This window comes from Ascaphus truei, chromosome 1, assembly GCF_040206685.1.
Source record: "Ascaphus truei isolate aAscTru1 chromosome 1, aAscTru1.hap1, whole genome shotgun sequence".
Classification (NCBI taxonomy): domain Eukaryota; kingdom Metazoa; phylum Chordata; class Amphibia; order Anura; family Ascaphidae; genus Ascaphus; species Ascaphus truei.
Window position 1 is genome coordinate 240,984,668 of NC_134483.1, and position 13,763 is coordinate 240,998,430.

Consider the following 13,763-nt stretch of genomic DNA (forward strand, 5'->3'; position numbering starts at 1 on the left):
ATGTATTACACCATTATAGGATGGTGACTAAAATGTCAAGAATATGGTCGGCATGTGATAAATTGGCAATAAACACCAAAAAAGTTTGTCAACATTGTGTAAAGACCGCTGCTACAAAACCAAACGAGGACCTTTTTGTCTTGGATGAAAGACAGTCATTCAAAGTGCGGAAGCAGTGGTATCACAGGCAAGCAGACACTCTCAGAAAAGATCTCAACCAATGCAACCAATACAGACTACATTTTGAGGTGCAGACCACCATCTGTATTATTTTCACTGCAAGATTGAATGGATTATCTCATCTCTCTGCTCAAGGATGAGGCCCTTGCTTGCATCTCCCCTATACTGGAACACATTAGTCCCCTGCCAAAAAACCTGTGGGAATTCTTAGATGCCAAGAGTCTGGGGTGTGATGACCCAAATTGTTGTGCCCTCACTGCCTGCATCAACCTCTACTTGTGACCCTGACTATGCCTCTCACTGCCTGCATCACTTTCTGCCTGCTAATTCCAGCCATTGCACTCCAGTTCTGCAGTAGTCACCCCCTGTGACACAATGCCATACAGAGACTCTGAGACATACAGTCTTGGCAGACCTTTTTCACAGCAGCCTCTATGGAGAGGAGGTCAAGGAAACCTTTTTCATGGCCCCAGAGGAAGAGGATAATTTCCAAGAGGCAAGTTTGCATGAAATGAGACAAGCACTACAGTGAGCAGTCAGGGGAAGACTGGTACAGTTCGTGTCTGTATGGGTTCAATCAAAGACAGATGGGTCTTACAAGTCATATCAATCGAGTTCCATCTAGAATTCATACAAGAACGGTGTCAAAACAAGTTTGTAATACCCACATGCCCAAATTCACAGCAAGAAAATTAGGCATTGCACCACATCTTATTAGCTGATTAAACCCTGATGAAGACTTTGCAGTGGAAACTCGCGTTGGGTGAATCAGTGATTACTAAGAAGCCCTTGTTGATGACATCCAGAGTGGAGGACAACTTTAATCAGCCCAGTACCTGCTGTGACGGCCGTGGAGCGGATGCTGTTGCTGTGAATATCCTTGTCTGACCCTATGACCCAGGGTGGTCTGAATGCTCTCAAACAAAGGCACTTATGTAAGTGGAATACTTTGTGTTTTTAAAATTAAAAACAGTATTATACTATTTTTGCTTCCCCCTTCTTTTGTATATGGATTTCCCCTCCCTCTATATGGATCTGGAGTACCCGCCTGGAGATATAAGTTGGTAACTTCTAATAACCACAACGCTTTAATTTCACGTTAAACACGTGAGTGCAAATTTTATAAAACTCTCCACATTGAAATTATTTGTTGGAGTAGACAATATTGCACTATTTTGTGTTTCTACTTTCTTTTCATGTCCTGATGTGATTTGCGCACCTGTTTCTCCTTCATTTGCTGATTGAATTTGGTTTGAAATTCTATGTCGGGAGCTGCACTCATTAAGGATAGTATATCATCTGTGCTACTTTGATTTATTAGTAATATTATTTGCGCTTGTTTTTCTTTTCACTATTGCACCACATCTTGCAAGATCTAATATGCAACAACATAATAAAGAAGGTTCCCTTTTCCCAAAGGAAACTACGAATATATTACAGAATATTTCTAGTGATAAAAGCATCTAGACAATTCAGAGCAGTGCTCGATCTCTGTGGACTCAACACCTTTCTGAAGAGAAGGAAGTTCAAGATGGTTTCCTTAAATACAGTCATTCAGAAGGTCAAACAAAGAGACTGGCTAGTCTCCATAGATTTAAAGGACACCTATCTTCATGTCCCAATCACAACTGTACACCAGAAGTAACTCATGTTTGAGGTAAGAGGAAAACATTTTCAATATGCAGCTCTTCTGTTTGGGTTGGCAACCTCGCCCAGAACAAGGTCTAGTGTGATTAGTAGCCAAATTAAGAAAAGGGCATTCCGATTTACCTTTACTTGGATGACCAGCTGATCAAGTCCCAAGACAAGGAGCTACTGACCCAGCACACACAAATCATAATTGCATATTTACAGTAACACAGTTGGATTATAAACAGCTAACAAAGCCAGCTGTGTCTATCCCAATCTCTGAAATTCCTACAAGATATTTTCTATACATCACAAGGAAAGGTTTACAGTCCTCAAGACAGAATGCAACAGATTGCACATCAAACAGCAAAACTGAGACAATCACGCCATGTATTGACCCTCTTGGGAAAATAATCCTCAACAATAAGTGTGGTAAAATGAGCAAGATCTCATTTGTGGCATATCCCTCTACAAAGGCAGACCTAAGATGGTGTCAAGAACCACAGAATCTACTGAATATGTGCTAACTGATAGGGGGTGATTACAATAGATGCCAGCAGCTCCGGATGAGGTGCACAAATGAAAGGTGTGGTAGTGCAAGGAAATTGGCCCAAATCTTGCAGAAATAAGTCACCAAACATGCTAGAACTGCAAGCGGTAAGAGAAGCACTGGGATCTTTTCAAGTCTATATTCAAGGCAAAAGTATAAAGATCAGGTCACGCAACCACACCATAGTGCATTATATAGCCAAGCACGGAGGAACCAGAAACACAAAGCTGCTTGCCCTGTCAATGTCAATAATACTATGGGCAGATGGACATTTAAATCACGGCAATTCATATCCCAGGGTACTGCAATACCACAGCCGATTTCCTGAGTCACACACGTATCCATCCAGGAGAATGGAAACAGCATACCAGAATCTTCCAACAGTTATTGAATCAGCAGGTCAACCTCAAATAGACCTCATGGCAACACTTCAGAACAGGAAAGTGGAGGAATTTTTGTGCAAGGTTTTAGGAACCAGCACGCAGTTCAAACAGATGCGTTCAGTTTTTCTTGAAGATTCAGGCTGCATACAATTTTCTTCCAATTCCTATTATCAGCAAAGTCTTAAAGAAAATAAAAGAGGAAAAAGCAGAGAATAGTCATAATTCTGTAGTGGCCAAGAAGAGTCTGGTTCGCTCACCTGATAGAGATGTCAATAGACAAACTCTGGCATCTTCCAAATAGTCCAGGCATGTTGAAACAAGGACAAATCCAACATCCAGAACCAAAAACACTAGGATTAGGGGCATGGAGATTGATACAAGCTCTTTCATGTAAATAACCATTTCTCATTACATCAGGATAAAGCTGTACTAAAATCAGTCTTTGATTTTCTACTGTGAAGGAAGAAAAATGGGATAATGTGGATGTACAGTAGTAAGATGTTTAAAAACAAACTTACTCAGAGTAAAAGATTTTAGAAAACCAGATAGATTATTCACACTCCCAGACTTACCATAATTTTTTTTCCTGCACCCCACTAATGACTGTGGGTACAAGAAACCCACCCAGTATTAATATGTTTCAAGTTCTGTTTTATATTTTCATATATAGCTTGGGTTGAAACCAAAGACTGTTCTGCAGGTGACGGGAAGGGCTTATATGCCATTTCTTGAAGAATAGTTTCCTGTACTACTGCCCTGAGGAAAGTAGTTGTCCCACTCAGTACCTGCTGCCATTAGTGGAGTACAGGAAAAGAAAATTGCGGTAAATCTGAGCACATTTTCTGTTTTGACTCCATACAACATACTTTCAGTCCATGCTGCTGTGGTAAAATAGCATGTATCTTGTGGAATATGCAGCTCAATAAACCATACTGTAAGTCACTTTTGTTAGTCTGTTACTTTCATGCAATGAACAGTGTGCAATTTTTGTTCTGTTTTTCCTGAAAAATAAATTAATTTGCAAAGGCTTTCCAAATTTGATACCATTATCGTAGTATAGTAACTCTATAAACAAATATATATATATATATATATATACTGTATATATATATATATATATATATATATGTATATATATATATATATATATATATATGTATATATATATATGTATATATATATATATATATATATATATATATATATATATATATATATATATATATATATATATATATATATATAAGACATGCAGATGAGCATACAGTTGTATTTGCATATTTGCTTTCCCGTGGAGGGTTTTTGTCACTTTTTTTACTCACCATAACTTAACTCAGTATTATGGTATATATATATATATATATATATATATATATATATATATATATATATATATATATATATATATATATATATATATATATTTGAATTCCTTATTCCTGATGTAAACAGTTTTAAAAGCACTAATGTATTAAACACACTAAATAGTTTATTCACGTATTGCTACGCATAGTACTGTGTTGAAGGCCCCATCACTAAGATGTTAATAATCCTGCTATGCATTCATTTCCTCTTGCATTCAATTTTGACTAACTTAAAGTTTTTGTATTCTAGTTTTTGAAAACGTTATATTACTACTACTGCCTGTGTAATACTGCTCATCCAGCACCTCTGCCTCTTGTTGTTGCTCCACATATTAATAGAAATACTGATATTTTATCTTACTGTAAACTAGTTATCAAGTCTATTAAACCAGATTAAAACACATGATTTTTACATGGTGTACAAATGTGTTCAAGTTGACAGAAGGGGCAACGTTGAATTTAAAAAAAAACAAAAAACGCATAAATGCTAAAACATAAATATTGTATTGGAATAGCACCTGAACAAATTATGCATATGCTTTAATAGGAATATCTGGCATACATTGTAAAGCATGATTTATTATTATATTTCAAATTATTATATAGACATGTTACAGTATACAGTGACCTACAGTATTACAGATGCAGCAGCCATAATTTTACGAAATCACGCGGTTTATACCTTGGAATACCCATGTGATGGCGCGGGATTACTTCCAACCGTACCGCCTTAAGACGTGAGTGCAGGCAAGTGCATAAAATGGCAGTTTAGTGTTCTGGCTTTTAAACACTTGAAATTGCACAGCACTGTACACATTACAATTCATTCATTTAATTGCATATAATTGCACACAATCCATAAAATTCAACAAAGCAACCGCAATAAACACGTGTGCCTGGGGCGATTGGCCACGATCATGCCACGTGGAGTACAGCAGCGCACATGAAAACAGCGCCGTGATGCCTTAAAATAACGTCCGCTGCATCTGTATATACCTGAACTATAAGCACAATATAAGGGTGTTTGTAAACTTACCTTTTCCCCTGAGTTCCCCTTTTCAGTTCTTGAAGGAGTCTAAACGACATGTTATATTTATTATTTTGAGTTATAAGTTTGAAGCAGGGGGTCTCCAGAGCTGAAACACGTTGATTTCAGCTCTGGGGACCCTCTGCTTCCAGAGATACTTACCTCTATAGTGGGTGACGGTATCTCTCTGCAGTTTAAAGATCCCGATCACGTGAGCCACTAGGAAGACACAAGGGATGATGTCACAGCTTCCTATTGTACCGTGTGATGCGCGATATTTAAGCTGCTATTTCGATATCCCCAACTAGATCAGCTAGAGCTGCTACCGGCACCCTCTTCCAAGCTAAGTATCTAAGGAAGTAGGGGGCCCCCAGAGCGAAAATCAAAGCAGTTCAGCTCCAGAGACCCCCTGCTTCAAATATAGTATTTTTATTTTTTAAACATGTTGCTTTTACAGCTGCTTTAACTACAGATTTCATCTATATATTGCACAAAAAAATCCAATTAACACCATTACATGTATATTCTTTCTTTCAAGAGGTACTTTGTAGTGATACTTCCATTGAATCTAACATTTTCTCTCTTTGAGGGCATGTATTAGTGGATTATTTTCTGCATTTAAAATCACTTTTTCCGGGCAGATTTTGGCTTACTTGGTTAGTGCAACTGCTGGCCTGCAAATCTGTTAATACTTCATCGAAGTTGTTATTTGTGTTTTTTAATTATTCAATCTAAAGTATAGAATATTTGAAGCCATTTTGGTGCTGGAAATACTTTATTCTACCTTGGACATTAGATATGTACATAAATGTTATTTACAGAGAGAACAACTCAAAGATTGCACACATCTGGAGAAAAGTCCAGTTTGGTCATGAAAGCTTAAATAAATATATAGATATAGATATATATATATATATATATATATATATATATATAACCTTTGGCATAAATGTGGTGCTAAATGGGTATCAATGGCGCTAAACACATGGACATGAAAATAAATAAATAAATTAAATATACAACCAGTTGTGATGAAGAGAAGATCTCAGCCGGCGTGAATCAAACATGAAAAAAGAAAAAGAAATACATAGTGTGATACTGTAAAGACTTAACCAAACAAATAGACAAACAAACAAACAAACAAACAAATAATTGCAATGTTGCTGAACCACACACTAGACTAAAAGAGATGCATTTAATATTATAAAAAACATACAGTACAATTAAGCACAAATAAACAAATGAAGGTCCCAATCGATATCAGCCGAATTGCCCGCTTACCGAAGCCAAGAGAAATAACCGCAGTGGATATATCAGAGAGTATCCCCTCTCACAGTGGCTGGCACAGCTCCTGGATGAATTGCAGGTAGGCGCCGCGTGTAGATGTCAGTAGTGGCAAACGCGTTCTTCCACGCTGTGGCAGGGGCTGGAAATCACTGTTTGTTGGTGAAACAGTGCGGGCATGCGCAGAGGCGCCCGACACAGTGTAGCTGGTGCCTCCAAATCCCCTGCTCCTCGCGGTCGCGTACGTTCCAAAGGCGGCAAATTCAAAAGATGCTTTGTATCTCAAAGCCACACGGCAGGGCTGGCAGTGGGTATCGGCAGCTGATGGCAACGTAGGGGTAACGGGGACCACCCAACGCGTTTCGGAAGCTGCTGCCTCCTTCCTCAGGGGTAAATTGAATAAAGAAGTCCCTGTGTGTCCGTTTATTTATAGGAGACATTTAAAGGTGCATATACCATATTAGAGTCCCGGTCATGCGCAGTGGTTCAAATTCAACACTGCCTCATGTATCAGCAACATCACGTGAAATACATAAAAACAATACATAAAGAGACATAAAAAGACAATCAATTAATCAAATATATACTGGTAAGATACATAAATGCATATAGATATATGATCCAAGATAATCCAAATGTTTCAAACCATCATTGTAGATATTAACATTAAAGGCTTGAAGATTTAAAGATAGACAGCATGCAATGTGTGATTTTAAATAAACATCAACATTAACTCAGATGCTGGTCAGTGATAAATGAAAGTGTTATAAGCAATATGTGTTTGAAAATGCATTGTCAGGGTGATATATTAATATTGCCAATATACAAAAACTACATATTTGTGACTTGTCTAGTGTAGTACTAAATAAAAGTATAGAAAAAATGTGAAAGAAATATTAACAAAAATATTATCAAAAATATCAACAAAAAAGTTTTATTTATATTTCATTTATATTTTTATTTGGTATCTTGACCTATGAACCTGTATGTGTCAAGAACAATAAGTGTTAGTCATAAGTGATTGGTGAATACATAAAGTGACTATTTAAGTGTAGTGAATATTTATTTTGACTATATAAAATAAAATGTAAATTAGTGCAATTGTGACTATATAATGTTAAATGAGTATGATGATGTCTATTTATCTAACAAAAAAGGCTTTAGGTCAAAATCAACATTGAGGCCTTGTGGAGCCAAAGTGCAGAGTTCGTAAATCCAAAAGGATTTGAAATGTACGGCCATAGAAGCTGTCCATAGAAGCTGTCACACCAAATTGGCGGGGAGGAAATATCAAAATGCAATTAGGAAGACGTGAATCCTTTTGGATTTACGAACTCTGCACTTTGGCTCCACAAGGCCTCAATGTTGATTTTGACCTAAAGCCTTTTTTGTTAGATAAATAGACATCATCATACTCATTTAACATTATATAGTCACAATTGCACTAATTTACATTTTATTTTATATAGTCAAAATAAATATTCACTACACTTAAATAGTCACTTTATGTATTCACCAATCACTTATGACTAACACTTATTGTTCTTGACACATACAGGTTCATAGGTCAAGATACCAAATAAAAATATAAATGAAATATAAATAAAACTTTTTTGTTGATATTTTTGATAATATTTTTGTTAATATTTCTTTCACATTTTTTCTATACTTTTATTTAGTACTACACTAGACAAGTCACAAATATGTAGTTTTTGTATATTGGCAATATTAATATATCACCCTGACAATGCATTTTCAAACACATATTGCTTATAACACTTTCATTTATCACTGACCAGCATCTGAGTTAATGTTGATGTTTATTTAAAATCACACATTGCATGCTGTCTATCTTTAAATCTTCAAGCCTTTAATGTTAATATCTACAATGATGGTTTGAAACATTTGGATTATCTTGGATCATATATCTATATGCATTTATGTATCTTACCAGTATATATTTGATTAATTGATTGTCTTTTTATGTCTCTTTATGTATTGTTTTTATGTATTTCACGTGATGTTGCTGATACATGAGGCAGTGTTGAATTTGAACCACTGCGCATGACCGGGACTCTAATATGGTATATGCACCTTTAAATGTCTCCTATAAATAAACGGACACACAGGGACTTCTTTATTCAATTTACCCCTGAGGAAGGAGGCAGCAGCTTCCGAAACGCGTTGGGTGGTCCCCGTTACCCCTACGTTGCCATCAGCTGCCGATACCCACTGCCAGCCCAGCCGTGTGGCTTTGAGATACAAAGCATCTTTTGAATTTGCCGCCTTTGGAACGTACGCGACCGCGAGGAGCAGGGGATTTGGAGGCACCAGCTACACTGTGTCGGGCGCCTCTGCGCATGCCCGCACTGTTTCACCAACAAACAGTGATTTCCAGCCCCTGCCACAGCGTGGAAGAACGCGTTTGCCACTACTGACATCTACACGCGGCGCCTACCTGCAATTCATCCAGGAGCTGTGCCAGCCACTGTGAGAGGGGATACTCTCTGATATATCCACTGCGGTTATTTCTCTTGGCTTCGGTAAGCGGGCAATTCGGCTGATATCGATTGGGACCTTCATTTGTTTATTTGTGCTTAATTGTACTGTATGTTTTTTATAATATTAAATGCATCTCTTTTAGTCTAGTGTGTGGTTCAGCAACATTGCAATTATTTGTTTGTTTGTTTGTTTGTTTGTCTATTTGTTTGGTTAAGTCTTTACAGTATCACACTATGTATTTCTTTTTTCATGTTTGATTCACGCCGGCTGAGATCTTCTCTTCATCACAACTGGTTGTATATTTAATTTATTTATTTATTTTCATGTCCATGTGTTTAGCGCCATTGATACCCATTTAGCACCATTACTATTGTCTGACCAGGGGTCAGAGGTGTATCTAGGCTGCTACACTTTTTATACTCATTTTGAGAGCATATGTTTTGACCAATATTATTGTTAGCGCTACCTATTGTTTTTATTGTGCTTACTTTGGCATAAATGTATTACATGCCACATATATTAACACCTGTGAAATGGCAATTTATCAATGATTATGTTCCAGGTCCAGATCTGTTGACTCTAGTGGTGGGATCAGACATCAGCCGCTTCCCCAACACCCCAAGACCGACATGTCGTGGATATCTACATAAGCGCACCCATTCAGGACTATTGAAAGGCTGGAGGAAGAGATGGTTTGTGCTCAAACATGATGGTAGCCTTTATTACTACAAGCATAAAAAGGTGAGAATAAAGACTTGTGTAGTATACACATGCAAAACACAGACAGTGACAGATCTCTCAGTCTTATTTTTTTTGTTTCAAAATTTTTATTGGGTTTTTTTACCAAATGAGTACATCACAATATCAGGGGCATTTTTGGGGAGAAGGTACATATGAGTCTCAGAAAAGGTTTAACAGAAAAACATAAAAATGAGTACCTTACGGCTTATGGAAGCGAATCGTGACTGGCGTTCTCCCGGTGAAACCTCACCTGGGTTTGCCGTCAGGCTAGAGCTTGGCCCCTGCCCCTGGTAGAGGCTGTATTAATGAACTAACATTCCGTCAAACTTCTCTGGGAAGAAACAAAGGATAGAGAGAGAAAGAAGGGAAGGGAGGAAAGAGAGAAAGAAGGGGGGAGAGGAGAGGGACTGGGGGGAGGGAGGTGGGGGGGTTTGGGGGGTTGGGTTAGGGCAGGGGGACAGGGAGGGGGAGAGAGGGTGGCCCCCTCCCACCCCGTCGGAGATCCCCCGAGGCCGGGACAAGGCGGCATACAACCCGGGTCGGACCCAGGAGCCCGGAAGCAAGGCCTAAAAGATCTATCCCCGGTCATCCGCAAGCGGCTCAGCTATAAGGCCAGAAGTCCCAGACCCTGTTAAACTGTTCGGTCTTTTGGTTCAAGAGAGCTGTTAAGTATTCCATGTGTTTCACCTCATTCACTCGTCTGAGAACCTTTTGTTTTGTCGGGCGGTTAATTTTCTTCCAATAAGCGGTAAGCGCACAGAGCGCTGCTGTGAGTACGTGTGCAATCAGTTTTTTATGAGGGGCAGAGGCTACTTCCGCAGGTTTTGCCAGGAGGAACATCAGCGGATCCAGGCGGATCTCCTCCTCAGAAATCTCCTCGATTAGTCCCCAGACCATGCTCCAGAATTTCTGGGCCCCGGGGCACGTCCACAATATATGGACCAGGTCTCTACACTGACCACAACCCCTCCAGCAGAGGTTGGGGAGGCCCGGGAAAATCTGGCTCAGCCTACTCGGGGATAGGTACCACTGAAATAGGATTTTGTAGGTGTTTTCCTTGATGGTTGTGCAGATTGAGGTTTTAGCTGCTGCCTCCCAGATGTCCTCCCAGTCATCTCTATCTATTTCCAAATTGAGGTCTTCAGCCCATTTCGTCATATAGTTATGGTTGGCGGGTATCTTGGACCGTGCTAGCTCTGAGTAGATCTCCGAGATCAGACCCCTCTGGTACAACTGGACCCCACAAACCCTTTCAAAGGGCGTTGGGCCTTTAAACTTAGAATTTTTGGATACTGTTTGAAGGAAAAGTCTGATCTGGAGGAACCCATATAGATGGAGTTTCACTTGTTGATGTTTCTCCTGCAGCTCCGCTGAGTCTTATTTTCGACAAATCATTCAATCAAAATCCCTACATTTAAAGGCATACTACTCATTATTACCAGATTAACCCCTTACCTTCAGTAGCGTTATGGTTCAAAATGAAGGTGTTAGTTTATTGTAAATGCTGTTTTTTTCTGCTGATTTAGATGGCAATATTGATAATCAAATGGACTTGAAAACCATTACAATATGTAACACATTTACTGTACATTAAAAACATAATTATTGTCTGAGTATCCATTGTGATGCCATGGCCCTTATTTTAAACTATTATGGTTGGATTTAAATGATGGAAGAAAAGCATCTCTGGTTCACAAATGTACTAGCCAGATACTACATACTATGCCAATGAATGACAAATGAGTTGCTAGGCCAGATCAGTCCATTTGGTATTAAATTAATATTTGCGAAAGTATTGAAAAAAATGCAGGTTGCTATTTGTTAAATCAAATAACATTGCTCTTCAACTTAAATCCACATGGTGGCATATGTCACTAGTAAATGTGAACATGCATTCCTGGAAAACATCAATGTCCATATATTGTACTGTATGTATGGTGCATTCATTTATAGAAGATGTGTATTAAGCAGAATATGCAGTATATGGCATGTAATAATAAGTATATCATATCTGCTGAATTAACAAAGGAGATGATATATTTTGACAATTTTTTATCTCTTTTTATACAATGTTTTTAAAACAAATTGGATAATACTTTACACATATATTATGATACTGTTTAGTCTTTCCTTTGGGAAATTATAGATGGATATGTCCAGGGGGACAAAATACCAGTCCCCAAAAACCTGCATTTTGAGGCTCAGCATTTTTTGCCCAGACTGGGGGAGACAAGAAACCAAAACCTTGATTTTGTTTTGCCTTGGGCTCAGCATGAAATGTTCTGATAACAGCATATCAATGGACAGATTTGCAATGCTTTGTCATATATATTAAGGGACTATACTGATTTCTTATTCCAGTTTGCGCACACAGTACAGGAGGGAACAAAGGGATCTCTGTCCTGGGCCCGTCGGCGGAGAGAGGCCCCCCTGGCAGTCCGAACCCGGAAAATAAAACCTGCCAGTGACGAGGGGGAAAGAGTAAGATAATAGGGAGGAGAGGGGAGGAAGAGAGGGGGTGAGTGAGATAGTAGGGGAGAGAGTGGGAGAGAGAGCGGAGGAAGGGTGGGTGTGTATGTGTGTGTGTGAGAGAAAGAGAGGGGGAGATGACAGGGCTGCCGGTTGCGGGGAGGGGACACCGTGGTTGAAACTCTAGCTCTGTCACATTTTGTGTGACATTATTTTATACCTTTGTGATAAATGGTTGGAGTGGCAGAGATTATACCACTGTGTCAGTCGCTCTACTATTGTGCACACAACCCAATCAGCTGAGGGATTCATCTTGTGATATGTTATTAGGTTGGAACATGATGCTTGTTGATGATTATATCCTCTGATCTGGATTATTACCGGTGTGTACCACCATGCCAGTTCCACTATGGTTAATTTTAACTATTTACATTGTAGTATATTGCTATGAGGTAGGCAGAAATTAAGCCATCTATGTATGTATGTATAACCATGGCTGGTCCAGACTATCTTTCTGCCTTCCTGTCACATAAGTTCTGATAGCTACATACAAAGGCAGGTTATCTTGTGGGGTTACCCCTCCTCATGCTGCCTCTCTGAGTGACAGGGGTGGAGGTGAACAGGAGTCTGTGTATAGCTAATCATGGTGCAGACCCTGTGCCCTCCCCCTCTAAGTTTAGGGAGGAAGTGTTCAAATTATATTAGTTGAGCTCAGCCCCTCCTGGGATGGGAGAGAATTAAGTTCAAGTTCCTTCCGGCTGGGAGTGAGACATGCTCACTCAGCCCCAGGAGCGACTGAAGGCACAAGATCAGTGCAGAGCACAAGGCCTCAACATTACATGCTGGCCAGCACCATCCAGGGGTCTGTGACCCATTCTCCACTATGATGCAAACGCTGGGATACCACCTGCAGTGGCTGCACCAATAAAGACCCTTTTTATATACTTCTGCCTAAGTCACAGACTATTGGTCAGAGGTATAGGAGAAAAGACTGTCATGGTAAGGACTGCCTCCAGCCTACTTTGACTGGAGGAGCTAACACCTATGAGAAGACCCTGAGGATCACCAAAAGCCTGTCCTGTTCCGCATAACATTGAGGAAGCTCATCTCTCCGGGACCCTCACAGGTAACCAGCACCACATGGACATGTAGCCAGGGCAAAACCTCCCAGAGGGGTGAGGGGGAGAAGCAGTGCTACATATGTATGTGTAGCCATGGATCCTCTTGGCTACTAATCTGCCCTGCCTAACACATAAGCACTGGTACCAGTGCAGGCAGTATTAGGGTTAACCTGGGTTTTCCCCTGCAGTAAGCAGCTCTTTTGAGTGACAAGGAGGGGTTGGCCTAGGGTCTGTGTTCTGCCCAATCAGGGGCTCAGACCTGGGACACTCCCGTGTGTACATAAGGGACTGCAGAGTCTACATTTAGTGTTCTGGTTCTGTGAGTTCTGAGTTGCAGTTGGAAGTGTGGAGCCAGGGCTCTGGTTCATCTTCCTTCCCCTCCATCAGGGGAGTGGGATATTACCCCTTATTCCACCAGGGAATAAGGGAGCTAAGGATAGACCTTTAGGGCCTCAAGCCCTGGGGGTTGATTCCAAGGACCCCTTGAAGAAGTATACCGGTTGTATGCTGTAT

The 13,763-nt window shown here is 39.7% G+C and overlaps 1 protein-coding gene across 5 annotated transcripts in view; it reads left to right on the forward strand.

Annotated features, from left to right (window-relative positions):
* The window catches only part of LOC142495989 (uncharacterized), a 209,327-nt gene that overhangs the window by 126,010 nt on the left and 69,554 nt on the right, over window positions 1–13,763 (forward strand). For all 5 annotated transcript variants that reach the window (XR_012801884.1, XM_075602188.1, XM_075602213.1 and 2 more), the window contains one exon: window positions 9,482–9,660. Coding sequence is in view for 4 of the 5 variants with exons in the window: in XM_075602188.1 (XP_075458303.1) it covers window positions 9,482–9,660 (179 nt within the window). In the remaining variant the exon portion in view is untranslated. The remainder of the gene's footprint in view (window positions 1–9,481; window positions 9,661–13,763) is intronic.